This window comes from Stenella coeruleoalba, assembly GCF_951394435.1.
Source record: "Stenella coeruleoalba genome assembly, chromosome: 8".
NCBI classification, from domain to species: domain Eukaryota; kingdom Metazoa; phylum Chordata; class Mammalia; order Artiodactyla; family Delphinidae; genus Stenella; species Stenella coeruleoalba.
In genome coordinates, this window is record NC_137154.1 from 7,324,755 (window position 1) to 7,348,820 (window position 24,066).

The 24,066-nt window shown below is 53.6% G+C and overlaps 3 protein-coding genes across 6 annotated transcripts; 2 read left to right on the plus strand and 1 right to left on the minus strand.

Annotated features, from left to right (window-relative positions):
- Positions 1 to 222: 222 nt before the first annotated feature.
- On the plus strand, positions 223 to 1,261 carry TMEM262 (transmembrane protein 262; the record flags this gene model as incomplete). 2 transcript variants are annotated; one of them, XM_079930380.1, is made up of 3 exons in its annotated part: positions 223 to 523; positions 629 to 696; positions 829 to 1,261. In XM_079930380.1, the coding sequence occupies exons 1-3, from the start codon at positions 350 to 352 to the stop codon at positions 1,259 to 1,261; spliced, it is 675 nt and encodes a 224-aa protein (XP_079786506.1). In that variant the 5' UTR covers positions 223 to 349. The 2 variants fall into 2 exon arrangements, with proteins under 2 accessions (XP_079786506.1, XP_079786505.1); XM_079930379.1 differs by having other exon boundaries at positions 629 to 728; positions 829 to 905.
- Positions 1,227 to 5,062, minus strand: ZFPL1 (zinc finger protein like 1; the record flags this gene model as incomplete). Of its 3 annotated transcripts, none has more annotated exons than XM_079930376.1 (8): positions 4,908 to 5,062; positions 4,481 to 4,590; positions 4,059 to 4,170; positions 2,661 to 2,854; positions 2,496 to 2,568; positions 2,275 to 2,421; positions 1,902 to 2,025; positions 1,227 to 1,413 (listed from the first exon to the last, which is right to left on the minus strand). In XM_079930376.1, the coding sequence occupies exons 2-8, from the start codon at positions 4,580 to 4,582 to the stop codon at positions 1,227 to 1,229; spliced, it is 939 nt and encodes a 312-aa protein (XP_079786502.1). In that variant the 5' UTR covers positions 4,583 to 4,590; positions 4,908 to 5,062. The 3 variants fall into 3 exon arrangements, with proteins under 3 accessions (XP_079786502.1, XP_079786503.1, XP_079786504.1); XM_079930377.1 differs by having other exon boundaries at positions 4,895 to 5,062; XM_079930378.1 differs by lacking the exon at positions 1,227 to 1,413 and adding an exon at positions 1,515 to 1,622.
- Positions 5,063 to 5,215: 153 nt separating this feature from the next.
- CDCA5 (cell division cycle associated 5) lies at positions 5,216 to 10,585 on the plus strand. Its single transcript, XM_079928155.1, has 6 exons — positions 5,216 to 5,344; positions 5,563 to 5,657; positions 5,739 to 5,804; positions 5,891 to 5,926; positions 8,310 to 8,747; positions 8,940 to 10,585. Exons 1-6 carry the CDS (start codon positions 5,299 to 5,301, stop codon positions 9,018 to 9,020), a joined length of 762 nt encoding a protein of 253 aa, XP_079784281.1. The 5' UTR covers positions 5,216 to 5,298; the 3' UTR covers positions 9,021 to 10,585.
- The last annotated feature ends 13,481 nt before the right edge of the window (positions 10,586 to 24,066 follow it).

Genomic DNA, 24,066 nt, shown 5'->3' on the forward strand with positions numbered 1-24,066 from the left:
GGAACTGTTGAGGACTTAGTGAGAAGATCTGCCCAAGAGCACAAAGTGTGTGGGCTGGGATGGTGAGGCACACTGTCCCTCCCTCAACACGCTAGGGCCCCGCTGCTCTCTGCCTTTAGCCCAGCCCCCCTCCACAGTTCAGAGCTGCCCTGGCCACCCATGAAACACTCCTGTATTGGCTGGAAACAGCCTGTGCTCGAGAATCTTGTTCTCTATGTCCTCCTGATTCTAGAATCCTACGGCTATTCCAGACTGTGCGCTCCAGAACCGGAGGGGTCGGCTGCTCCTCCTGGGCAGTGTCCGCTTGCTCAAGCTGTACCAGCTGCCTTGAGTCTGTGCTGCCGCCAGGATGCGGTGGCGGGACCGCGTGGCCGTGCTCTTCTTCCCACAAGGCATGATTCTCACCATGGCTGCTCTGATGCTCTTCTTTGTACACCTGACCGTCTTCGCCAGCGACGTGCACAACTTCTGTATCACCCACCACTATGACCGCATGAGCTTCCGCTACACAGTTGTCCTGATGGTAGGCCAGGGCAGGGGCTCGAGGGCTGGTCAGAGGAGGCCCAGGGGCTGATGGAAACCCCCCTGTGTGTCAGGGGGCCACTCTCCCACGGGATGGGGCCTACAGTTCTCCCAGGTGATCGGCATCTGCTGGGCCGCCATGGGGTCACTCTACGCTGAGATGACACATGACAAGTTTCGTCGATGCTTTTCCCTGACCGTCCTGAGTGAGTAGGGTGTACGCAGCGGGAGGGGGGAGCTCTGGAACCCTGAGATGCAGCAAGGAGGGGGCAGGCAAGGCTGATGGGGGCTCTCTCCTCTGCCCAGTGCTCAACGGAGCCATGTTCTTCAACCGCCTGTCCCTGGAGTTTCTGGCCATAGAGTACCGGGAAGAGAACCACTGAGGCTTGGGGCCCAGGCTGAGAAGGGGGAAGGAAAAGGCTGCTTCGGGTGTTTTAATAAAGTCTGTAATTTATTTCCACCTGTCAGCTCCTTTGGGGGAGGGAGGGGGAAAGCTGGAGACCCAGGAGGAGAAGGTCAAGACAAATGTTTGATCTGCAGGAACCCCAGGCCTAGCCTGCAGCCACTCTGGTGGACTTGGCTTTGGGCCTGGGATCTTAGTGTCTCAGGCTTGAGGAAGAGGAGCAGAGAAGGGCCCCTGGACCTCCCCCTCTACCCACCCTCAGGCCCCCAGCTCCTAGGCTGGCCCAGCCATAAGCAGGGGCTCAGGAGGGACCCACACGGATGTGAGGGTTCATGAGCGGGTCCAGGTTGGGATCGCTGTCAGCCGCAGCCCGGCCCAGGCGAGACATGAGCGCAAGGAGGGCCAGGAAGCCCAGCAGCCCCAGGAGCAGCAGCAGCCCTGCCCGCTGGAGCAGGGTCAGCGGCCGCTTACGAGACCCAGCCCGGCTCCTGGGGGGATGAGGGGAATTCAGGTCAGGCCTCCAGTCCCTGGCGGCCCCTGCAGCCGGGAGAGGAGCCCCAGCCATGACGCTCGTCTTCCGGCCCCAGCGCCACCATCCCTGAGCCTGGTTTCCTCAAGGGTGGTCATCCCTGCGCCTGCCCACTACCAGGCTGACTGTGCAGCTCAAACCAGCTGAGGCAACAACTGTGTTCTGAAACTGGAATGTGTCGGGCATAAGGAGAGTCACAAAGATTGGGAGGTGTCAGAGCAGGAAGGGGCCTCAAAGAGCCCGAGTCCGAACCTCATACGTAGCACGCAAGGAAACACCCAGAGGGGGGCAGACCCAAGCCCAGGCTTCGGTGCACAGCCCCTATACCAGGTCCCGTTATTACCCAGAACAAGCCCCTTTTGTCATGAAATCGCCCTGCCAGGGTCTCTGGCTCTCACTTCCCCTCCTCCCCCTTCCTGGCATCCTGCCCCACCTGACCCCATGTACCTGAGCAGCTGGGCCAGCCAGCCCAGGGCAGGCCGGCGACGGTACTTGTCATCATCACAATCCCCATGGAGGCCTGGCGCCCGGTCATCATCCCGCGTGTCATACACCTTCCTTGGGGCTGAGGCTGCAGGGGCAGAGCCACCGGCATCCACAGGCTCAGGAAAACTGGCCCATAGCGGGGTGGGGAGAGGGGAGGGCAGGAGATCCCGGCCCTTCTCAGCCTAACAGCATCTCGGAATTGTGGGGAGGTAACGTCTGTGATGCAGTGAGGAAGGGTCCCTGTGGGTGGGTGTCCAGACCCCCGAGCTCCCTCCACGCAAAGCACCCCACTCCCATTCTATCCTCCTCTGGCCTGGACAGTTCCCCGGCTCACCGTGAGTCAGAGGCTCGGGATTGCCCATGTGGATCACCATGTGCTGCTCGGGTCGGCTCGGGGAAGCAGGGGGCCGGGGGACTTGGCTGTAGAAGGCTGGGGCAGCAGAAGCGCTGGCTGTCTCCTCTTGTTTGGGGCTACCACTGGCTGTGGGCAGGAAGAGAGCTGTCAGCAGAGCAGGGAGGCAAGGGCCCCAACAGCAGGTGGAGACCACCACTTACCATTAAAGCTGGACCAGTCAGAGAAGTCGGAAGTGTTGAGGGGCTCAGGCTCTGGGCTCACCACCTCGTCAATCTGGAGGAAAGAACAGATGTCACCAGCCTGCCCAGTGCTGTCCCCACCCACCCACCTGGCCCAGGTGGGACCCAGGGGATACAGGCTCTCACCAGAGGAAGACCCAGTCCTGCCCGGGCCCAGTTGACTGTGGCCAGTTTCTCTCTCAGTGCGGAGGCCACGGGGCCGGCCAGGTTGGTTGGAGGGAAGATGGGGCCACTGCAGCTGGGGCACTGGTAGCCAGCAGGTGCTGTGTTTTGGGGTAGCTGGGCAGCACGTTCATTGAGGCAGGCCCAGTGGAAGAGATCTGAGGGCCCATGAAGTAGTGGAGGAAAGACATGAAGAAGCAGACACTTAGGACCCCTAGCCCAGCAAGAGCCCCCAGCCTGCTGCAGAGACACATGCACACATAAGTGTAAGCCCAGGGCCTTCTCTTGCCCATCCTCACCCCAGGTCCACTTCCTCAGTATTCCCTAAGACTTTGGCCTTCCTGGCCACCACTATCTGACTAAGTTAAGGCAGATGCTACCAAACTTCCCAGCCCACTAGGAGGTGGGGGTGGGTGGGAAGAAGATGCCACCTGCCCTTTCCATGAGTCCTCTCTGGACTCGCACTCATCACAAGCTCATTGGGCTAACAGCTCATCAGGAACAGTTTCAGAAAAGGTTACTAGACATACACACAGGAACACGTATGGGTGTACGCATCCATGGGCACAGATATACACGTGTTTATATACATGTCAAACGCAGGTGCCATCCCCTACATCCACACATACGGGCAGACTAACTCTCACATACACATCTATACACTCACGTTTGCTAACACTTACGCACCCTCACCTAGGAATTCTCCTGCAACCCCACAACACACCTGTGCTTATATGTTCACATACAACAGTTACCCATTCATTCACCCATAGTACTAATGAATACACTAACACTTATGTAAAGACACAATGCACGTTCAGTTCATGCACATATAAACACACAGTGAGAAACACATACATGGAGCGCACTCTTTTACACTAGTTCCTTCAAAAAGTGGAGCTAAGGCTCTTACACCAGAGTCAGGTCAAGGTCATGACACATGCCCCTGCTGACTTCCTTTAGCTGACATTACTGTGAGGAATGCAGTTCCTCTCTGTTTCATCTTGGAATCAGAAATGGATCCTGAATGTCTGAAAGCCCCATGCTTTCAGCTCACTGCTGGTATGGCCAGCTACTGCTCACAGCTACAACCACACCCACAAGTTTGACTGGCTCTCGCTCAACCCTAGAGATTGGCAGGGAAGAAGCTAGAAGCTTTAATTTTTAGGGAAAAACACTAAGGCCTCTTAAGGGGAAATGACTTGCCTGAGCTCACACAGCAGGTAAGTAACCTAGCTGGACCAGAACCTGGGGCTCCAGCCTCCCAGACTTGAGAGGTCACTGTCCTGCTGCTTGGGGAGTGCCTGGAAACTGGTCACGCTGGGCCTGTCCTGATCCCCCCATAAGGTGCCCAGGCCTCACCATAACAGACCAGGCGGGTCGTCTCCCGGGAGGCCAGGGGTATGTTGCAGAGGCGGCAATTGGGGTTGTAATCGCTATCTTGGAGCCACTGCAGGTAGGACTGGACGATGCACTGAAGTGGGAGAAAGAGGTCACAACTGGAGCAAGAACTCCACAGCCCATCTCCCCAAAGCCCAGATGCCTCTTTTTCTCATCACAGAGGAGATTGATACTTCTGTTCGACCAATCAATAAACATTTATTGAGCACACACAGTGTGCCATACTCTGACTTAAGCACTGGGGATACAACAGTGAACAAAATAAACTAAGTCCTTGTCCTTGTGGAGCTTCCATTCTAGGGCCAGGCCCTTCATGGATTTGGAGGAAGTCAATACTGCCTGCCCACCTAGTGCCCTGCTCAGCCGTTCCTCTGAACACCCACCTTGGCGTGATTGGCTACCAGGCAGTGCTCGCAGACGTTGACCCGGTGTTCGAAGCAGAATAGGTTGGTCACCTTCCTCTTGGGGCACTTGCAAAGCCCCATAGTCGACCCTGAGGAAGGGGTCTGAGTTGGCAGGGAACCAGGTTCTGGTGGCCGCCACAACGCACTCACCAGCCCAGTTGTTTCCACTCTTACCTGCCCTAGACACCTCTCGTACTCGCCCCAACCCCAAACGCTTGCCCACCGTCCCTCTCCATTCCGGCCACGCCCCCTGCATAAATCCCACCTCCGGAGACCCCAGATGCCTCCCGCATCCCAAACCTGGCCAGGCCCCTCCATCAGTCTCTCCGATACCACCGGCCCCGCCCCTAGGGGCCCCTCCCGAGCCCCACCCCCTCCAAGCCCCGCCCCCACCTTCCCCACAGACCCCACTGTGTGTTACGAATCGGCTGCGGCACTCGTCCCCAGGGCGCGAGCGCCGGTCCGAGGTGCGGAAGGTCAGACAGCACTCAGCCGAGTTCTCGCTCGGCTCCCTCCAGCTCAGAACCCTCCGATTATCCCTCCACTGCCACGTCTCTTCCGGGTGCGGCGCGCGCTGATGACACCAGCTCGCCTCTGGCCCCGCCCCCTGCAGACGCTAGACGTGGAGGCGGGTGGAAAAGGGGTGACCAGAGGTCGGCGGCCCTCCCGCTTTACGTCACTTCCACTTCCTCCCGGGTAAGGCGGGTAATTCGAACGTTTGCCCTTCGGGTTGGCGCGAGCCCTGGCGGCGGTGGCTGCGGCGGCTGCGGCAGTAGAGCTCGAGACCAAGGCTAGACATGTCCCAGAGGCGAACCCGGTCCGGAGGGGCCGCCCAGTGCTCCGGTGAGCGGAGGGCGCGCGGGAGAGATGGGGCTGAGCAGTTTGTGGGACGCAGTTCCATGAGGAAGGCCCTCCCCCCACCGCCCTAGGAGGCTCGTCCCCCTCCCGAGAAGGCGCCCCCAAAGGGCCTGTTTGGGAACTCTCGCTCTCTTCAGCTCCTGTTCTCTCTAGACTCTGAGGTCTAGAGTCCTCCCCTACCTGCTAAATTTGTCTCTTTCCAGGGCCCAGCGCCCCAACTTCCACTCAGTCTCTGCGGAGGTCCCAGCGGAAATCAGGCTCTGATCTCCCAAGCATCCTCCCGGAAATCTGGCCTAAGGTGAGCCCCGGGTTCCTCAGTTCCTCCTGCCCCGGAGGCCCCTGGGCTAATGTAGAGCTCAAGTTCACCCCTCTTCTCCAGGCACCCCAGGCGACTCCCGTCAGAAAGCCCATCGTCTTGAAGAAGATCGTGGCCCATACTGTAGAGGTGAGGACAGAGAGAGGGGTTGTAGGTGGGGAGCCAGAAGTGGGATCAACTAGTGTTGATGTGATCAACTAGTGTTGTCTCCACAGATCCCGTCTGTTCATTCGCCTCGAAGGAGCCCCCGGGTAAGTTCATTTTCATTTTCTTAGTTAAGGGAAATCCAGGACAGACAGTCTAGAGCTGAGGCGGAATATAATGGCTGCTCACGTCTGCCCAGGGAGCTATTTGCTGTATTTTGAAACAGTTTGCCTTTGGACACCTATGTGTATCGCCAGTCTTGCTTACTTCCTGCACACTTGGTGCGTTTAGCTATTGATGCCCTGTATTCTCTACCATTTTCCTTTAAAAGTTGAGCTGTGTCTTAACTACTTTCTTCTTCCTCGTCTATTGTTCTCAGTGTAGTATAATGTCCTTAACTGTTTTAGCAGAAGTTATTGTTAAGGATGTCTCATTAAAAGGAGATCTGTACCTGAAGATATAATGAATGAGAAATACTAACTGCCTTTGAGTGGCTCACGGGGCTTACAGTCAAGTGGGGAGAAAGACAAATAAGTGATAACATAGTGTGCTGAGGACTGCAATAAAGAAAGTACTAGATGCTGTAAAGGCACCTAACCCAGACCAGGTAGCTCAGGGAATGTTTCACAGAAGAAGTGTTTAAACTGAGTCTTTGAAGACAAGTTAGGAGTGTTCTAGGCAAAGGAAGCTGTGTTTGCAGATGCCTGGAGTCCACAAGGAAAAGCATGAGGTTTGGGGAACAGCAGCTTTGATGTGTCTGCCCCAGACCTTGTCAGGGGAGGGAGCGTGCCAAGCCAGAGCAGATCCTGATGAGGCATGAGGATGAGCTTCGACTTCATCCTTTGTTCTGTGGGCAGCTTTGGAGAGTCTTAAGGTAGTGACTGAGGCAGGCTTGGGTATTTTAGAAAGATCTCTTTAGGGTCTGGGTGGAGAATGGATTGCAGAAAGCCTTCTGGGGACCCCCAGACCAGGTGGGCGGGCATGAAAGGAATCCCGAAGTGAGATGGTGGGAGCCTGAAGTTAGGTAAAGGCAGAGTGCTGCTTCTTCCCCTGGCTCACCGCGTGACCACCGCATCACATAGGACTCAGCTCAAAGGGCACTGCCTCCCCGAAGCCTGCCTGATACATTTCTCCATAGGCCTTATGAATAGCCGAGAGTATTTTGTTTGCATGTTTGTTGTCTTAGGGGCAGGGACTTCTGTCTCCCCTATGGTGGCCACTCTTTCTTGTTGGTTGAATGATAGATTCATGAGATATTGAACAAAAAATGCACAAGGACTTCGATGACTGCTTGGCTGTAGGGATTGAAGAAGAAGTCGTCTGGGTGACTCCCATTTTGTTCAGTATCCCTTTTACTAAGACTTATGGGGCAGATTCCCCAGAATCTGTAGCCAGGAAATGTCTCTCTTGATAACCAATATAATTCTATTAAACCACAAGGGCCCTAAATTTGTCTTGTTTCTCGCCTTGTCTTGGTTGGCACAAAGCTCAGTGTCAAGTTTTGTGAAAGTTAACTCAGTGATTATTTATGGAACACCGGCTCCACGCAGGGCTCTGCTGAAGGTGTTGGGCACAGGCAAGGTCAGCGAGACAGATGAAGATGCTCACATGTGACGCGCACATTCTAGTTGGCGTCACAGTCACCCAGCGAACAGCCACAATCAGATAGTGATGCTCACTGTTCAGGAAAGAGGTCATTGTGACAGAGGGTGACTAGCAAAGGTGAGGAGGGGCTGCTCCGTTCCACGGTAAGGGACCGCCTCCCTGAGGAGGCAGCACTTCAGCTGAGACTGGAATTATGAGAAGCCAGTGTGTGAACCTCTTAATACACATGTCAGATTAAGTGCTTTCCTGTTCAGAACTTTGCCATGGCTCCCTGGGTCTCGGAGCAAGGGGCTCCATGGGTCTCCCCTTACAGTGGCCTGCAAAATGCCCTATAACACCCCCATTACCTCTCGAACCCCATGCTCAGTTCCTCGCCTCGCTCCCTCTCACTTCAGCCACACTAGCCTTATTGTTCCTTGACCCTGACTGGTACCCGTTCACCTCAGGACTTTTGCACCTTCTGTTCTCTCTGCCTAGAACATTTCTCCTCCAGATGACTTACTCCCTCATCTCCTTCAAGTCATAGCTCCAGTGCTACCTCAGTGAGGCCTACACTGACCTACACCTACTTAAAATTCCAAACCCTTCCCCCACCCAGTATGCTCAGTCCTGTTGTTTTTTTCCAAAGTGCTTAACATACAACGTGATTCTCCCTATTCTCTATTTTCCCCACCAGAGTGGCAGCACTGTGGAGACGGGTCTTCTCGGTTTTATTCCCTGCTCTACTCCCAGTGCCTGGCAGATGGCCAGTGAGGACTTATTGACTGGATGGACATTTTAGGTCCTGTGGGTCTTTCTTTCTGCCCTAAATCTCCTTGCGCCTTTCTTGAAGTAAGTAACACAGCCAAGTAACAGGGAGGCGTTCTCTCTTCTGTCCTGGTACAGATCGCTGTTTTTTTGGAGAAAGAAAACAACCCTCCTAGCAAGGAGCCTACTCGGGAGGACGTCTTCCCGACACGCAGTGTCCGGGTCACCTCCGCCTCCACTCCTGCGCTGTGCTCCCTGAATGTTGAGTCCGACTCCAGGGAAGGAGACCTGGACGCCAGAGACTTGGAAATGTCCAAGAAAGTCAGGCGATCCTACAGCCGCCTGGAGACTCCTGGCTCGGCCTCCACCTCCACCCCGGGTCGCTGGTCCTGCTCTGGCTTTGAGGGGATGCTGGCCACAGAAGACTTGGCTGGAGTCTCGCCTGTGGTGGGTTCAAAGCTAACTGAGGTCCCCAGGGTCCCTGTGAAGCCCTGGGCCCCAGACACAACTCTCCCTGGAATCTCTCCCCCGGCCGTGAAAGAGAAACGAAAGAAGAGGAAGGTGCCGGAGATCTTGGTGAGTGAGGGGCAGGGGCCTTCCTCTGCCGTCATGCCAGACACACGGGGAGACGCACCGGGACACGTGCAGGGCCGGGGCTCGGCCCTGGCTGTCACGGGAGAAAGGCGGCGCCTGCAGGGTATGGGTGGAAATGCTCCAGCCAATGTGCCCGCTTCTCCACTCACCTGCCCCCCATTTCTCTTCCCCCAGAAATCGGAGCTGGATGAGTGGGCCGCGGCCATGAATGCTGAGTTTGAAGCTGCTGAGCAGTTTGATCTCCTGGTTGAATGAGATGAAGTGGGGCTGTCCCTGGCCAGACTCCCCTCTTCCCCCTGTACATAGTCCCCTCTCCCTGTGGAGAAGACACTTGGGGTCCCCTCCCCTGGTCTCGTTACCTGTGCACGCGCTGTTGCTGCACATGAGGCCTGTCCTCTGAGGGCTGGCACAGCGGCAGCGGCCGTTTCAGCTTGAGGAAATGGGGCCCGCCTGGCCCAGCCCCGCACTGGTGTCCTGCCTGTAGTCAGTCACCTACCATCCTTTCCCCACTACGTCCCAGAGTATCCCAGCCTGTTTCCAGTCGGGCCTCAGACTAGGGAGTAGGAATCACTGGCCCAGCCAGAAGAGGTTAAAGGGCTGGGGGCTGGGGGTGAGAGAGAGCACCTCTGCTCTTGTGGGGAAATGTGGCCGCTCTGCGGCAGCCCCACCAGAGCTGGATGCCGAGGGCCACAGCCAGCCTCGGGCTTTCTCTACTGAGTTGCCTCTGCTGAGGCTTGGTTCCCAGCCATGAGTGCGTCTAGGTAACGAGGCTTGGGTTTCCTCTTAGATTCTGTAGATGGTCCGGGAGGACTGTCGCCATGGATTGGAGACAATTCTGTCTGTGAGGAAGAAGCAGAATATTCAGCCTATAGTCTTAAGTTTTGAAGGAGGGAGGGAAGCCTTGGTTGGGTCTCAGACTATAAATGTCTGCTGCACAGAAGCTGTGTTTTATAGTTCTGTGTGCTGTTGCTGAGATGTTCGGTTAAATGCAGGTTGATGGAGCAGTGGCCGCTTGGGGAGGGAAGGTGTCTCCAGACCCCCCAGAACCTGAGGCTCAGGGCATATGGACGGATAACTGCAGAGGGCAGGAAGGGGCCCATGGCAGGAGGCCCCCCCTCTTATCACTCATACCTGTTTTTTACAAAACAAAGTGTTCAGCGTCTACTTAGCTCTAGAAGAAGAACTTAGGGGTTGAATGGTCCTGGTGACATTAGCATTTCGTAAAGTTCTAGGAAGCTTTTCTCACGTGCCAGAAAGGGGCCAGGGTTGATAGCAGTTTTAACTTTCAGCTTCCTTAGTGTCCTCTCACAGGAGGACACTGCCTGAGGTAGGTGCTAGGAGTTGAACTAGGGGGAGGGTGGGGTCATCTCATTGTCTCTGGGGATCCCCACTCCCCTAGCCCCTGTTTCTCTTTTCTCAATATTGTTAAAAGGTGAGCTTTCAAAGGCTGCCCAACCACAACTTCCTCCATAGCCCAGGCCTCTGTGCCTTTTGATGTTTACAGGTTCATGGAAGTAGGGGATAAGAGGAGTGTGGAGAGGCTAGTGGATAGCAGAGAATATCAGGGAAGATGAGTGCTTGCTTGGTTAGGGTCCCTGAAATGGCACGGGCCTGGTGGGTGCTAGTTAAACTCTTTGCAGTTGTCCTCGCTGGCTGGCGGGACAACTCCTGGGAAATGTCTTAGTCCTGCAGAATCGGGAGTAGCCAAATGATGTTGAGTTGATGTCATGATTGCAAACTTCTCTTTGTCCCTGAAAAACTAAGAATGGAGTTTAAGGAAAAACTGGGGTTTGTTTTTTAAAGAAAACAATTAAAGAGTTTCTGCCTGTTCATAGACTGTTTCTTTGTTGTGTCAAAGGCAGAGCTGAAGGTGTGGGACCCAGGAAGCCATGCCTTCTTTGGACTGTGTCACCAGGGTTGTCCCTTTGTATGGGGGGCTGCCAGTAGCCTGTGGTAGATCTCCAGTAGCCTGTGGTAGATCACTCCCACCCCCACCCCACCCCCAGGTCTGTTTTTTCTGTCCAGTCACTCACCCACTCCTCTAAGAAGGGGAGCCCTGTACCCTCCTGTCCCAGGAGGAAAGAAGTCGGTCTGCGGTGAGGCTGCTAAGAGCTTCGCTTAGTGCCTGGGAACCAACCCTCCACCACACCCCGAGTCCAGCTCTTATTCCCCGCCCCCTCTTCCTGACAGACTCCTGTGAAGGAGCCAGTTCCTCACAACTGGCCCAACCTGGGTGCTCTACAGCAGTGGGTGCAGAACCCCCTGGGGAGCTAGTCAAAGGTGCGATTCCCAGGAATTATGGCACTCGGCCAGAGGAGGCCCAGGGACATACGTGCACCTTGATGCAGGTGTCACAACCACTGTCCTTCCCCTCATCCTTCCTACACTTGTCCTTGCCTCCTAGTCCTTAGAACAAATTAAGGCCTTTAAATTCTTTAATTCTCCCTAAACCTCCCCACTTCTACCTCCTTCCCTTACCCAGAGGAGAGCAGGCTCCTCTTTTCAAGGCCAAGCTTTGCATTTTGGCTTTTGATCCAGTTCCCTCATCTCTGAGACCTTGTTCCTCTTTCTCCTACAAGCCTTAAACAAGCTTATGTTCATTTTATTGTTAAAAACAACCACCCTAATCCTAACCAAAAAGTTTTGTCCAGCATCTGTCTTCAGCTACTGTTATGCCTTTCAAGGTTAAGCTCCTTGAAAAATGTTCAAAAACTGCTTTCTGCTTCTGTTTCATTTACTTTGGGTGCCCTCATCACTCCATTTACTGCTTGGGCAGAAGTAACCAGTGACCGCCTAATGCCCAGTGCTAAAGACTCGGGCCTCTGTAGCCTTAGCGGAGAACACCTTCTTGGGGCCCTGGCACTGCTGGCCCCTCTTTCTTGGATTCCCCTGAAATATCAGGACACCCAGGTCCAGTCCTGGACCCTCTTTCCGATCTGCTTGCTCTCTCTGGGCTGCCTCCTTGCTCAAGGCTTTCTAGTCTATCTCCAAACCATACCTCCCTCCTGGGCTTCAAACTGGAATCTAGACCTGTCTTCTAAAACTGTATCTCAAAAGATGTTAAAAAAAAAAAATTGTATCTCAACTCAGAAGTCATCGCAAATTCAGCTCATCCACCAGCTTGCCTTTTCCTGTGCTCCCCCTGATGTTAGCAACACCACCAGCTGGCCCAAGTTGCACAAGCCAGGAAACTGGGGGTCCTCTGCAGCTCTACCCTCTCCTTTACCCCATCCCATCAGCCCCACCCTCAACATCCCTCCATCCCCATGGCCACTGGACAGTTGCTCTGGCCTAGTGGGTCTTCTTCCCTTTACTCTCACCTCTACAAACTGTCCACACTGCGGCCAGAATGAGTTTTCTAGGAGACAAAAATATGCTGTTTCTCCCCTGCTTAAAACCCTTTGATACAATTCCTTTCTGGGTACGATACCCGAAAGAATTGGAAGCAGGGTCTTAAGATATTTGTACACCCATGTTCATAGCAGCATTATTTACAATTGCCAAAAGGTGGAAATAACACAAATATCCATCAATGGATGAATGGATAAACAAAATGCAATATAGAAGTACAATAGAATATTCAGCCTTCAAAAGGAATGATGTTCTGCCACATGCTACAACGTGGATGAACCTTGAAGACATGCTAAGTGAAATGAGACACAAAAGGACAAATATTGTATGACTCCATTTGTATGAGATACCTGAAACAGTCAAATGCATCAAGACAGACAGTAGGATGGTAGGCGCCAGGGACTGGGGCGGGGGGAATGGGGAGTTCTTGTTTAACAGGGACGGAGTTCCACTTTGGGAAGATGAAAAAGTTCTGGAGATGGATGCTGGTGATGGTTGCACAGCAATGCGAGTGTGCTTAATGCTACTGAACTGTACACTTAAAATGCTTAAAATGGTAAATTTTATGTACCGTGCCACAATTAAAAAAAAAAAACCCTTTGGCGACTTCCCATTGTCCGTGCAGTCGTGTAATGGATGGTTATTGGGTTTTGGCTGCCCAGTCTCAACCTCTACAAATGCGCTGACTGCAAGACGCCACTTCCCTCCATGGGCATGAAGAGGCCAGACACTTGCTCCCCGTGATCCCAGCAACCAGGACATAGGCATCTCACCTGAGCTCAGCCAATCAGATTTTGCATGAGGACCTGGAACGAGGACCAGGAAGAGAGGGAAAGATAATTGAGGATTCAGCGAGGTGGTGGCCTCACGTGTCCAGCGGCAGCCCTGGGCCTCCGCCGTCCAGGGTGGAGATGGCAGAACGCTACCGTTGGCTCCTGTGGCAGGGTCCTCACGTGGTCCTGGCAGCCAGCATCCCATACTTCCTGCCCTTTGAGTCTGTTCTATGAGTTCCGCGACTCCCTAGTATCCTTCCAATAAAGTCCTTTTTTGCTCAAATTAACCAATGTTGTTTTCTCTTGTTTGCAACCCAGAGCCCTGTTGCTCCAGACTGCTTGGCAGGGCTCATGAGGACTCCAGGGTGAGGCTGGTGGCCACATCTCCAGTCTGAGGCCCACAGAACCGGTGCAGACCCTGAGCTGCTGCAAGGTCCTCCCTCCCAGCCTTTGCTCAGACTACTCTCTGCCTCACCTACTCTTCCCAATGCTGTCTCACCTGCTGAGTTCTGACTTGATTAGGTTTGGCTTTGGCTCAAGCGCCACCTCTGCTCAGTCTTTCCTACCTGCCTGTCCCTTCTGCAGCAACGGCATGGTGGGTAACAGCACAGATTCCGGAGTTCAATGGACTTTGGATGCTGGCGCTGCCAGTTTCTAGATGTGAGACCCCAGGCAAGTTAATTATTTCTCTGTGCCTCAGTTTCCTTATCTGTAAAATGAGAACAATAATAGTACAGGTTTCCCCGCTATCTGAAAGTAGAGCATTCCTGTGAACCTTTTGTAAGCCGAAATGGCGTAAGCAAAGACGCAATTTACCTTAGGTCACAACCGCTTGCTAACGGGTACACAGCATAAATCGCGGTTAAAGCACAGACGCTCACAATGCTGAGATGTAAGGTGCAGTTCCCGGTGGAGGCGCTTGGCGGGGCCACGCTGGCTGCTCGGGGTGTGAGCTGCCTCTACCGGCACACGGCAAAACTGATGCTGGAAGCTATTTTCGCTTTTTCCCTAAAAATGAAAATTGTCTTCAGATTTCTTTCAATTAGCAAAAACAGGTGCTAATGTTAGGTCTTTTGTAAAAGTGACTGGCATAAAGTGAACTTTGGAAAAGCGGGGGATACCTTTCCCCACCTCATGGGGTTTAGGTGAGAGAGGAGATGATACAGGTAAAGTGCTTAGTACGTGATACGTACTTGGTGGACAGTAGTTGTTTTCAGGGAGACCTGACCACTCCCTCCTTTCTGACTCCCGGACCTCTCTCACAGCTCCTGTAAGCTCGAGTCTGTCTGTGAGGTACACACATTTACACAGTAGTCTTAGCTCCGAGCGTGGAGGCAGAATCGTATTTGTCTCTGTCCCCCCAGCATCCGGGCGCGTCATGGATGAATAGGGGTGGTGGTTTCACTCCAGCCTGGTCCACAGCAGCTCACACCCTCCTGTAGGAGCTAGGGGCTGAGAGCTTCTGGGTGCCCTGGAGGAGAGAGAGGTGCAGGTGGAGTCAGGAGCAGTGGCCCCTGGGTGGCCTGCACTCGGGCATGGGGCCTCTGCCTCCCCCAGCGTGAATCCTGGCTCCAGCCCCAGGGCTCACACTGACCCCCATGGCCCTGGGAGTGGACTGTACCCTCCCTCTTCCACAGGACAGCTCCCTACCCGAACCACGGCCCTCGCCTCCTCAGCCTGAGTCCTGAGCCCTTGCAACCGCCAACCTTCAGGTGAGGCCTTGGCCCAAGGCCCGGGTGGTCCTCCCAACATACGGGCTTCAAGCAGGCTGCCTTCCCCTCACGTATTTCCGTCTCCTGGCTGGCAAGTTGTCAAACTCTCTGACAGCCATCAGGTGGAGGCCCGGGTAGCCCTGGGTCTGAACCCTGGCTTTGACTCTTCTGAGACTATAGGCAAGTCACTTAGCTTCTTCAAGCCTCACTTTTCTCTTATGAAAAGTGGGGCTAATTCTTTCTTTCTTTCTTTATTTTTGGCTGCATTGGGTCTTTGTTGTGGTGCGCGGGCTTCTCATTGCAGTGGCTTCTCTTGTTGCAGAGCACGGGCCCTAGGCGTGTGGGCTTCAGTAGTTGTGGCGCGTGGGCTCAGTAGCTGTGGCTCGCAGGCTCTAGAATGCAGGCTCAGTAGTTGTGGTGCATGGGCTTAGTTGCTCCGCGGCATGTGGGATCTTCCTGGACAAGGGATCAAACCCGTGTCCCCTGCATTGACAGGCGGATTCTTAACCGCTATGCCACCAGGGAGGTCCCAAGTGGGGCTAATTCTACCTCTATTAGAGAATTGCTCTGGGGATTGTTTTCCAGGCTGATGGTCACATGCACAGCACCTGATAGAGTGTAATAACTGACTGCTAGTATTCTTGTACTCAGTCCATGACTGACTCCTTAAAGGAGGAGATTCCTTTTTGTATCCTCCCCACATTCAGAGCAAGGCCTTGAATAAAATCAGGGCTCTGTAAATATTTGTGGAGTTGAATACCCATTCTAGAGGCTAGGAAATTGAGCCTAGTGCCTGGGGCTGTCCCACCTTTGAACGGCAGAGCAGGACTTGAACCCGGGTTTATGGATTTTCAGCTCTGAGCTGTCTTCTCTCTAAATCTGAATTAAGCACCTGTCTAAGCTTGGCCAGTGGGACCCTGAGGGGGCACCAAGGGAACCCCAGGCATTCTCTGGGGAAGAGCTCCACGGACTGCGGGGAGAGAGCTTGCGTACAGTCAGCTGTTAGCCAGGCTGAAGGCCGGTGGGGGCACCGAGGGAAGTCAAAGAACTAGTGACCCTCGACTCCCTATCTTATTACAACTTCCTGTATCGCTGATTGTTCAGATACACACCTAGATCTCCAGTCATCCACCTCTCCAATCCTTCCTGGTTACTAACTGGTAACCAGGAAGCTGTTCGTGCCTCCCAGTTTCCTCTGATGGGTACCAACAGGTGGGCATGGTGTTAGAGTTGCCAGATGTAACGAATAAAAATATACAGGGTGCCTGGTTAAATTTGAATGTCAGATAAACGAGGAGTTTTTGCTTAGCATAAGCATGTCCCAAATCCGATAAACAAGGAGGAATCTTGCAGTACGAGTGCGTGCCACGCAGTGTTTGGGACCTGATCATACTAGAACAAGTCTCACTGTTTATGTGGCGCTCAGATTTAACCAGGCATCCTGTATTTTATTTGACAACCCTGTGCGGTGCATTGGTACGTAGCCGTACAGACCATGCTCGCCTTCCCTGGTATTAACACAGTGTAGACACTTGTCATGGGCAGCAGTTGTGCGTGCCCCTCTCCTTCACCCCCAAGGCCCTGGGCTTCTGCCCCCAGGGTCTCCTCCTCCCATCCATCCTCTCAGCTACGGCCCAAACAACCCACACAGACAAACACTCAAAGGCCTCCCATGCCCCCTTGTCACCTGGGGGCCACAGCCCAGGCCTGCTCACCCTGGGAGCTAGCGGGAGCACCCCACGCCTGGACGCACCATGCCTGTTGGCACCGTCGCGCCCAAACCATTCCCTCTCCTGGCTTGCCCTTCTTCCTTCTCTGGCTGACTCGACTCGCAGAGCAAGCAGCACCCCTCGGTGGAGTCTTTCTGGTGCTCCTAAGCCCAGTGGCTCCCTCCTCTCTTGGTCAAGGTTTTCTGTACAGGCCTCTGGATGGCACATGTCCTTGCCCTGTGGTCACCTGGGAGCCTGGGCCACCGCTTCATCCCTGGGGGCTTCTCCTGGGCAGAACCGGGTCACAGTCATCTATCAGTGTGTTCTCAGGGCCCAGCCCGAGGCTTGTCCCACGGACAGTGGTTAGTCGACCAGCGTTTACTGGGGACCATTAACTTCAGAGTGGATTGTGTTCTATCATGTTCATAAGTCATCGTTTACTTACCTTTTCTTATATTTGGGCCCTTTAGGCAGGTTCCAGTTTTTCTTCATGGTGTAAATCGGCTACCGTGGACCTCCATGTGAATTATTTCTATTTCCTTTGGAGTTGTTTCTTTAGGCCTAGTTTCCAAAGCAAAGTTACCAGGGCAAGGGTCTGGCTAGTTTTGCAGATCTTGTACATTGCCGGCATCCCTTTGGGACAGATCAAACCCGGTGGCAGAGCTCCCTGCTTCCAAGAATCGGTCTACCCTGAGGCACAGCGAGTCCCCAGGGTAACAGGCCCTCTGCGGGCACTGCCAGCCAATGAGATTCTGTTTACATCACATGCACGGGACTGTGGTATTTCAGGCGCCATCTGGAAAGGTTCGATGTAATGCAGAGAGCACATGGCACAGAATTCCTGCCACAACCCACAGGCCTTTCCGAAGCCCAGGTGGAGCTCAGTGTAAAGAAAGAGGCTTCTGAGGTCACCATTTGTTCTCCAGTTGGATTTTCCTTCACCTTTTGGCCAGCAAGCGGACAAGATTCTGAAAAATTGGAGAGCGAAAAATGATGACGAGTCCATCTGTTGACTTAAGGCTTTCTGTGACTTGGGGAGAAGCTGCTATTTCAAGCCTGCTTGGTGGGACATCTTACACCACCTCATAGAGACAGAAGCATCCTCAGGCTCAGCGCAGCTCCGGCTCCACCACGGATCTAAGGGGGTCCCGGGGGAGGTGCCGTCTTTGCTCAGCAGAGAAAAGAGTGGACCAGGTTCAGATTACCAAGGCAGGAGGGAATGGGAGGGGGGCAACAGTGTGGGTGAGAGCACGGTGGTGGGGACATTTGGGGTGGTGTTGGGAAGGGAAGCTCCTGGCCAAGTCTGAGCAGAGGCTTGTTCAAGGACGGTGGAATAGTAGGTGGGTTACAAACAAGGGTGTCCATAGTTCAGGGTCTTGAATGCCACACTATTTGCTTCTCAATGCCCAACTGATAGATGATTTCTACAGCAAGAATGGGAGGGAGTCTCCACTTTCCTATAAGCTTCTATAGGATCCCTTTAAACAGTGCCATTCTATCCCCCACCCCCTACCCTGACACCTTGCATTTGCAGAAATTCATTTTTACAAAATACTGTCAACATGTAGCTTTAGTAGGGTTGCCAGATAAGACACAGGACACCCCAGGGAATTCCCTGGTGGTCCAGTGGTTAGGACTGGACGCTTTCACTGCCAAGGGCCTGGGTTCAGTCCCTGGTCAGGGAAATAAGATACCACAAGCTGCACGGTGTGACAAAAAACAAAAATAAGAAAGAAAGAAAACACAACACAGGACACCCCAGTGAAATTTTAATTTCAGATGGAAAACAAATACTTTTTAAAGTATAAGTATGGTCTGTGCAATATTTGGGATATACTTATGCTTGAAAAATATGACTCACTATTTATTCTGAAATTCACATTTCACTGGGTGTCCTATTTTTACTTGCTAAATCTAGCAACCCAAACTTTGAGGGATCTGGTTTACTGGACAGAGCTGGTGGTGGAGGTTCTCGAGGCTGGAGGCCGCCCCAAGAAAACCAGGGGAGGCTGGAAAGGGGAGGCCAGCAGGATGGTGGGCATGGCTCACCAACCAAGTTTCCGTCTCCCTCAGTCTCCCACGGGTGGACAAAGAGCCCACTCCAAGCCCAAGGAGAAGCCGCTGCCGCAGCCTCCTGGGGAGCAGCAGCCAGAAGACACTCAGGTCTCCAGGGAGCAGGGCACAGAGGTGACAGGACCTCCCAAGGCAGAGGGCCGGGGTGGCAGGAGGGCTAGAGAAATTCTCCTCCTGCCTGGATGGAGATCTGAACACCCGACCATTGCACTCCACTGTCTTGCTGTTGGGTGTGGGAGGACCCCGGTTCTTGGGCTGCCAGCCTCATGCCACTTCAGTCACCAAGGCACCCTCTCTGCCAAAGCCACCTTCTTCAGATTCTTCAGAGCAGAAGCTGGGCCTGCAACAGGAAGCCACCGTCACGTTCCTGTTTACGCTCCTGAGCACAGCAGAGTCCACCAAAGACCCTGCAGAGTGAGGCCGTGCGAACGTGCGTGAGGCTGCGGGGGGGAGGCGGGCACAGTGTACTGCTCCCCCGCCATCAGCATTCAGACCTGGGCCGGGACTCAGCCTGCGGTGGGGTTCAGGGGGTGTGGCCCAGACAGGACTGAAGAAGCCGGGGCCTTGGGCTTGGTTCCCCTCTCTGCCCGCCCCACCCTCCCCAGCCTCCAGATTCCGGTCCAGCCCTCATTATGCACCCACCCAGGGACCTGGAGATCCAGGAGTGCCAGTTCCTGGATAAGGAAGACTGGGGCCCCCAGCGGACCTCCAAGGAAATGAGCTGTTTGCAGAATGTTTGCGTGAGGTGAGCTGGGCGGAGGCAGGTGGGGACAGGAAGGTGACAGGGCCTTGCCCGATGGAGGTCAGGGCCTGGAGCTTGACAGCTGTGGGTTGGCACCTTCACTTGGCCCTCTTCCTTCCCTTGCCTTCTCTCTGTTCTACTCTGGGTGACCCCCTTGCTGGCCAATAGGTCCCTTCCCTCCCAAGCATCAGTGTTCTTGTATGTGAGCAGGACCTGCCCCATGGGAGTGGGGGCCACAGCTCTTTCCCATCAATGTGCCTATATGCCTGGTTAGTGGGCAGTCTATGAAGCTACCTGTAAGGGACGGCCATCTCTCTTTTTTGTTTTAATAGGTATTGGTTGGGTTTTTTAAATTAATTAATTAATATATTTATTTATTTATGGCTGTGTTGGGTCTTCATTGCTGCACGCGGGCTTTCTCTAGTCGCAGCGAGCAGGGGCTACTCTTCGTTGCGGAGCACAGGCTCTAGGCAAGTGGGCTTCAGTAGTTGCAGCACCCGGGCTCAGTAGTTGTGGCTCGTGGGCTCTAGAGCGCAGGCTCAGTAGTTGTGGCGCACAGGCTTAGTTGCTCCACAGCATGTGGGATCTTCCCGGACCAGGGATCGAACCTGTGTTCCCTGCATTGGCAGGTGGGTTCTTAACCACTGGACCACCAGGGAAGTCTCAAGACCGCCATCTTTAATTATCCAAGGACTTGAGGGGTAGTTTGGTCTGTGGAGAAGGCGGGGGGTGGGGGTGGGGGTCTGTTCTCTGGATGTCTGGCTCTGGAGCTTAGGTCTGCAGAGTCCCATGGCCGCTTGCCTGTCAGTGGCAATGCCAGGGTCCGATCTCCACCTGGAGACAGAGGTCTTGGGGTGGGGGGAGTGTGACAGTCCTTTCCCCAGGGCTGCATGTGGCTCCCAGAGCCATGGATCTGAGTGGTCAGCGCTTTTATTCATACACAGCTGGCCTGCACACTCAGGCAGGGCTAGTTCCACACAGAGCCCTGCCACTGCCCCCACTGCTGCTCAGAGGGATGGGCAGCTAGCCCGAGGCTGCCTTAGAGGCTTTCCAGCCTAGCATATGCGATGAAGCAGCCTGGTTTTCCCTCGCTGGAGAAGAGGAAAAGCACAATTCGTCTTTGTCTGGGTCCCCTGCTGCAAGTCACATGGGGAGAACAATTCCCTCCCTGCCTGTAGCTTTGCCAGAGTGAGACGCGGCTGCTGGTGAAACCCTGGGCTCCTGGCTGTGCCGGGCCACGCAGCTCATGCAAGAGCTGTGTTTTGTGGGTGTGGGGCACTGCCTAGGACAAGAGTCTGGGGCCTGACGGGGGTCTCGCTTTCAACCCTAGGCTTCGGGAGTCTCTGAGCACTATCCAAGCAGACAACCTGGCGCTGGGGGAGAAGCTGCAAGACCTGGTGAGACCTCAGCCCAGGACCCCCTTCTTTTGCTGTGCCTCCTCCCTGCCTCCCAGCCCAGCTCCCGTGCGGGCACGTGGCAGGCAGTCCTGCCTGGCGTCAGCTACCCTGCAACCCTTTGTTCCAGCCCAACTCCTTGTATGAGAGCCTGAAGGAGGAAGCAAAGGCCATCCTGAAGGGAGAGAAGGCCATCCTGGAGGAAGGGAAGGCCACCCAGGAGGGAGCCCAGGCCGCCCAAGACGGGGCACTGCTTCAGGTACCCGGGCCTCCACCTACTCGTGGGTGGGGAGAGAGGACACATTTTCCCAGCGTTGCTCACCCGGCTCCCCTTGCCTGCAGCGAGCCGGCTCCCAGAAGGCAGAACTGGTCATCCTGCAGCCTGACACTGCCCGTGACAATGGAAACCAATGTCAGCCCTAACCAGGCCCAAGGCTGGAGATAGGACATCTCCTTGGGAAGCCATTCTGGTGGCTCCTCTCCAAGTCCCAGCAGTAAACGTTTCCGCAGCTGATCCATGGCTCCCCTGCCTGTCTGTGGGCCCTAGGCCGTCATCCACCACCTCCCTTGGCCCTGAGCTGCCCCCACCCCCAGGAGGCTCCAGGTCTGGCTCTTATCAGCCTCAAGATCAATGCCCCTGTGATAAGCCCTGGGCTGGGACTGGAAGGGGGCCACACCCTCTCCTGGGGAGGACTGGAAGCCCCAGGTCTAACTCCAAAGGGCAGAAGACTAGGGAGGGGTAGGAAGAGCCACTTCCCATACTATGGCCTTGGATAAGTCTCTTCCTCTTTGTCACTCAAGTCATGGGGGAGGGGCTAGTGAAAGCTTCCCAAGGGCCCAACATGCAACATGCTTCAGGCCTGGAGGTGCTTCTGGAATTTGAATTCCCACTCCCACCTTCAACCAGGGCCTCCTGGGGCCTCCCTTGAGACCTGCTTCCCTTCACCAATGGGGCTCTCCCTGTCCTGGGTCATAGGTCCCACCCCCACCCCATCCATAGGCCTGAGTGTCCAGCTGTGGTCACTGTGCCCTGGCCACCGACAGGCCCTCAAGGCTTGCGCCCATCAGCCTTGCTGCCCTCAGACTCGGTCCAGCCCCAGGGAGGCTTTCTAAGCATCCCCTGGTTACTGATGTAACGAGAGAGAGAGACAGAGACACACAGAGAATGTATAGGTAGAATATTCAAAACTTAGAAATAATTCCCATACAACTAGACAAGGAATGTGCTTTCGATTTTTTTTTAACTCCCTAATGAGGGAGATGACAGAGCCAGCAAGATGACAAAGCCACTTTAAAGGAGGATACAAGAAAGTGGCACACACACACACACACACACACACACACACATATATATATATATATATTCATGGGGGAAAAATGGAAGGAATCCTGAAATAAGATTGCTAAATCAGATACAAAATCAGTCAATATGCTATAGGGCAATTTTTCGCAAAGTCCCATTAACCCTAAGGGTGGTATTATTTACTGGGCAGAATCCTCTAATATGACACGGAAAGAACTGTGACCATCTTTCTGCCTTATACCCACTACAGGGGGGACACTAGCCAAGAGGATGGAAATCCAGGTTTGTGGCCCCTTGTCAGACCTGGTTTGACTAAGACCCGTGGGACCTTGCCCAGGCCAAAAACTGATGACACACTTGATTAGTGAAGGTTTGATTTGGTCACAGCTTTAGGCTGAGCTGAGCTCCTCTCCTCTCCCAAGACCCTACCCTCCTCCCCTGGATGGCTCCAGGGCTCCCAGGCATCTCCCTGATTGGCTCTTGACCAGCGGCGTCGCCAACCAGTGACCCAGCTGTACAGCCATCTTGCTATTTTCCTGATGGGAATCATCTGATACTGAGATTGAGGGGCATAGCTGGACCAACAGCTAAATGGTTAAATCAATGTAAGCACTTAAGGGCTTCTGTCACCAAGACACAGTCATCAGCATGCTCCCATTTGATAGGTGGCATATTTTTAAAACTTTATTTTATGAAGTATAGCTGTTTTACAATGCTGTGTTCATTTCTATACAACAAAGTGATTCAGTTATACATATATATATTCTTTTTCATATTCTTTTCCATATGGTTTATTACAGGAGATATATATATATATATATTTTTTTTTTTTCTCTAGACTGCCTCTTTTATAAATATTGGATTAGGGCAGGTGAGAATCGTAAATATTTAAAAAATAAAGTAGAAGCCAGAGAAATGTCAAAGCTGCCACCATGCAGCACCAGCGACCAATTCTTGCACTTTTCTTCCCTGTCTCAGTAATCCCCTCTACAGAAGACATACAGAATTGGAACAGCTCTGTCTTCCCTGGGGTCTCTGCTGGCACCAGGTTATAACCTGGCCAGTGGGGAGTGTCTGCCTTAGGCTGGTTTTATCACAGGATATTGAATATAGTTCCTGTGCTATAGAGTAGGACGTTGTTGTTTATCCATTCTATATATAATAATAGTTTGCATCTGCTAATCCCATACGCCTATCCATCCCTTCTCCACCTACCCCCCCACCCTTGGCAAGATAGGCGGCAGTTTTGATAAGCAAAGGAACTTACATACAAGGCTTATCTTGGGCTCCAAAAGACCAGTAGATCCCTGCATCCGCCTGCCAGAATCCTGAAGATTTATATAGAGGCTTTAACTGGGCTTGGTCAGGTATTCAGTCCAGATGGTCTCAACACCACCTTACTCTCTCAAGGCTGCATCCTTAAAACAGCTCCTAGTGTGGGAACTGTGGGGCAGAGCGGACATTCTGAAGACGGGGGAGGGGCGAGGAGCCCCCAATTGCCCCGGTGCAGCTCACGGGTCAACTGGCGGTCACGTCCTGTCAATGACCTCCTGCAACAGTCTATAACTAATATACTTCATATAAATTCATATGAGTTGACTCTTCATATAAATGGAATTCTACAATATATTATCTTTCGTGTCGGGCTTCATTTGCGCATCTTTACGTTTGTGAGATTCATCCATGTTGCTACAGGTGAGAGTATGTAAATGTAGTTTGTTCTTTTATTGCTGTATAAATAATCCACGATTTATTTATTTTTTTTTAAAGAGTTTTTTCTGAAAGCCTCCAGCATCTCAGCCTGGGAAAGCAAGCACATGTGGCGACATCCATGCTGCTCGGCTGCAGGAAATGGAGACGGTTACAGAGCCCCCTCCCCAGTTATGTCTAAACCACAGAAGTGCTGACAGATGTCCCAAAGGCATCCTGGCCACGGCCCAGCAGCCCAGGGCCCCAGCATGGCCCCGAGCTCAGTCCCTACAACCACTCCTGTGGACGCCATGTCCCTGCAATCCTGCAGCCCAGTCAGGAAGCCCTTCTCAAGGGGAAGTCCCAAGGCAAAGCTGTGTGGGCCCCAGGGCATTACCAGGTATTTTAGTTCACACACAGACACACATTTCCCCCAGAACTACTAGTCAAAGCAGGCTACTGTGTTCGTCACAAGCTGTGCCCAGATCTTCCAGCCTCTATGCCATCAAGGCGCTGGGGCCAGGTTGGCAAATCAGCCTCTTGTGTCCGCATGGT

Coding starts and splice junctions, on each gene's coding strand:
- CDCA5 (XM_079928155.1), top strand. CDS start 5,299: ATGTCCCAGAGGCGAACCCGGTCCGGAGGGGCCGCCCAGTGCTCCG. Junction 5,345..5,562: donor AGGGGCCGCCCAGTGCTCCG/GTGAGCGGAGGG, acceptor GTCTCTTTCCAG/GGCCCAGCGCCCCAACTTCC. Junction 5,927..8,309: donor CGCCTCGAAGGAGCCCCCGG/GTAAGTTCATTT, acceptor GTCCTGGTACAG/ATCGCTGTTTTTTTGGAGAA.